Source organism: Seriola dumerili, unplaced genomic scaffold (genome assembly GCF_002260705.1).
Source record: "Seriola dumerili isolate Sdu_G_001 unplaced genomic scaffold, Sdu_1.0 BDQW01000317.1, whole genome shotgun sequence".
Taxonomy (NCBI): domain Eukaryota; kingdom Metazoa; phylum Chordata; class Actinopteri; order Carangiformes; family Carangidae; genus Seriola; species Seriola dumerili.
In genome coordinates this window covers 25,535-29,082 of record NW_019174572.1, presented here as the reverse complement: position 1 = coordinate 29,082, position 3,548 = coordinate 25,535, and the positions used below count along the sequence as shown (strand labels likewise).

The 3,548-nt window shown below is 44.7% G+C and overlaps 1 protein-coding gene across 1 annotated transcript in view; it reads left to right on the top strand.

Moving 5' to 3' along the window:
- Positions 1–305: 305 nt before the first annotated feature.
- LOC111231772 (coxsackievirus and adenovirus receptor homolog) overlaps positions 306–3,548 on the top strand; it is a 21,858-nt gene continuing 18,615 nt past the window's right edge. Inside the window, exons 1-2 of the mRNA XM_022759010.1 lie at positions 306–336; positions 1,547–1,774. Of these exons, the coding sequence (XP_022614731.1) occupies positions 306–336; positions 1,547–1,774 (259 nt within the window). The remainder of the gene's footprint in view (positions 337–1,546; positions 1,775–3,548) is intronic.

Sequence of the window (3,548 nt, the reverse complement as noted above, 5' to 3'; positions counted from 1 at the left end):
ACTGAAACATGAAGCATCAACATGAAGAACCAGAAGCTGCAGTTCCTCTAACGACCACTAGAGTCTGGCTCCAACAGTGAGTCAGTCCCCATAGACTCCCATGTTAAAATGTCCAACTTTACAGCAGAAATAAACATGTTTACAGCCTGGTACAGAAACAGCTTTGTTTCCTCCTTCATGTCACCTGTTTATAAAACTCACCTGTTTACATTTTATTATGGAGGATTAAGGGCGTGGCCTCTTTGAGTGACAGGTGGCTCCTCTTTGGATTCACTTTTATTCCTATGGAGTCATGTACTGACAAGATGCCCAGGGGTCTCCAGAAGCAGCAGACAGGTGCAGCCAGAAGTGCTGTTCAGAGTGCAGGAGGACTTCCCTTTGGCCTCAAGGATAAAATATTAAAATCTACATATCTGTGTGACGCTTTCTTTCTTTAAGACATGAATTTGATACCAAGAACTTTCCAAATCACAGGAGCTGCAGTTTATTCTTATTCGATGAAGGTAAAATGTGTCACATTGTCGTGCATTGTTAGCATTAGCATTGTTAGCATCAGCATTTGTAGCATCATACACGTTGTGGTGCTACAGAGACGCCCCGAATTACAAATCATATTCTCCAGACATAAAGGAACAAAAATCGCATTGTCATAATTTTTATATTTTTTCAGTGAAAACGAAATGCAAAAACCTCTGCAGCCCTATAACAGTGTATGAGCCACATAGATGAAATACCAACAGGCATCAAACATCATCGAAGTGTTTTTAACAGTGAAGCTGCATCTTCCTCTTCACTTTGCTTCAACCTGCAGGTCAGGTGTCTCAGCTGCCACGTCCTGTATTAAAATAAAATGCGTCCTGTATTAAATCAACGCAATGTGTCCTTATTGATTGTAGTTTGTATTGTAGTTGTTGTTGCATTTTCCTTCATGTTATGTCCTCAAAGTGCTGTGAAGAATGTAACGTCAGGTGACCTACAAGTTTATGGATTAGCAGTAGACTGACGAGCTGTGAACCAGGTGGTTTACCTGGAGGAGCGTGCGTCATTAACCGCAGCGCTGTGGGTTGGAGTCCGACCCGTGGCCCTGTGCTGCGTGTCATCCCGCTCTGATGAAGCAGGTAAAAACATCTGTCACATCTGCAGCTTCATGTTGCAGCCAGTCTGGATCTTCAGCTGCTGTTCACACACATCACTCTGTCCTTTCAGCTTCAGTCCTTTTCATATTCTTGTAAATCACGTGACTCCTCCCTCAGCTGTGTCACAGGTGGGCGTGGCATCAGAGTCTGAAGGTCACATTGTAGCGTCGCTCTGAGATTCACAGAGAAATGAACATCAGGTTCAGAGGTGAGAGATGAAGCTCCTCCCCTCTGGCAGCAGCGGGAACAGGTTGTGTGAGTATGTGTGGAGTCTGCAGTGATGCTTCCTGCTTCCTGTTTCCAGTCTGGATCTTCAGCTGCTGTTTTGTTCTGTGTCCAATCAGTTCAGGTGCTTCATACGAGCAGAGCTCCCTGCTGTTTTCTTGTAAATCACGTGACTCCTCCCTCAGCTGTGTCACAGGTGGGCGTGGCGTCACAGTCAAAGGCAGCTGCCCACAGATCATTGTACCTCGGTTATCTTCGGTCACAGTCCACTTACTGCCTTTCAGCTGCTTCACACTGCCTTCATCGATTCTCCAGGAAGCTGGCGGTTATTAACCAGCAGAAGAAGAAGATGTTTTCTTCAGTGCTGACCGTCTGTGTGTGTCTCCTCACCTGTCTCCTGTCATGTGTGTCAGGTAAGCAGTGTGTGAGCGGATATATGGAGGAAAGAGAAAGTAGTTGAGCTTGTGGTGAAGTTACTGTAAAGACCCGTATCAGTCTCTGTGTGTGACGGAGTCTCTGAACATGGCGGAGCTTCACTTCCTCTTGTTACAGTCGATATCAAAGCGAACATCAAGTGTGTTTCAGAGGTTTATGTCAGAGAGGAAGACCAGGTCCTGGTCTGGGATCAGATGGGTCACTGAGGACGAGCTTTAGGCTCCTGGTGTCACGGTGCGTTCAGGTGTAGTGGGACAGGGGCGCTGCCTCGTGTGATGGCGGAGTTACCGTCTCTTCCTGGTTAGCGGCGGCGGCAGCTGCACTTGGTGCTTCAGGCCTGTGACGGTGGATCAGATCTTTCCCGCTCAGCCCTGGTTGTTCCACACTACTTACAACCAGGTGGTCAAATCTGACCCATGTCTGAATTCATTAGCAAGCACTGAAACAACACTAACGATCATCCAGGGAGATGTTTCATCTGCTCAGTAACTTCTCATTCATCCATAACCATAAACTGTGTATAAAGTTCACTGCTTTATGTTTAATGTGCTGAAGGCCACATGTCACTCTGAGGACCAGCTGTGTTTACTGAACATTTCTTCTCAGTCTGACACCAAGTAAAATCAAATGGCAGATCTACTCCTTCATCTCTTTAAAGTTGTGCTTTGGCCATATTTAAATGGACAGGGGCAGTGAGAGAGAGACAGGAGAGCTGGGAAGGAGATGATCACCTGCAGGAAACGGCTTGATCCAGGTTCAAACCCAGGCGGCTGCAGGCAGGACTGAACCTCAGTCCTTCTTTTAAACCGCTGTTTATCAATGTTTCCATTTTAACATCCTGTTTATTGCATCTTCTTAACGACCTTATGAGTTAAATTATCAGGAATTTCTCATTAAATCATATAAAACATACAAAATAAACGTCTCAGACAGTTACAAGAGAACAAGCCAATGAAAACCTTTGTCCCCAGGTGTCTCTGTTTTCCTCATGTGAAACTACAGAGGTGTTTGGGTCCCACAGCTGATCTCTGATCTCATCAGGTCATGTGACTACAAATGTGTAAACAGATCAACTGCAGCTCAGATCTTTGCAGCACATCTGGAGTTCATGTTTTTACAGGTTGTTAAGTTTCTTCATTATCATCATCATCATCATCATCATCACCACCATCACCAGTTAGCTCAGATCATGCTCACTGTTTTCTATCAGTTCTACTGTCACTTGAATCAAAGTCACTGCGATGTGGAACTCACACATTTGTTTATGGAGGTCACATGATGTTTCTCTGCGTGGGAGGAGCTTAATCAGTCATCTCTCCGATGAGTCACAGGATTCAGAAGTGAAAGTGTTCTGGGATTCAGGGGAATTCTCTGTTTTATAATATAGTTTTAACACGTTTTAAAACTGACTATAAACAATTAGATTCAATGAATAATTATCTTAAAAAGAGGAAATGTTGTGTTAGAATAAACAAGCACCAGCCTCCATCTTTACTGAGCCGTCTGATCAGGTTTTATCTGATCCGTCAGCAGGTTCAAACCTGCCTCCTCCTCCTGTAACTCAACCATGAGACTGTTTTGAATTCAGATGTGGAGGAAGTATTTCAGCTGCTGTCGCCCTCAGGGCTGATGATGAATCTCTGGAGGTGGGTCTTTATTGTCTCTGTGTTGGCACCATTTTGTTTCCTGTTACCTCTGGACTCTGTGCCGAGTTTCTGAGCAACAAGAACAACCGGTAACAGGTTTAATCAG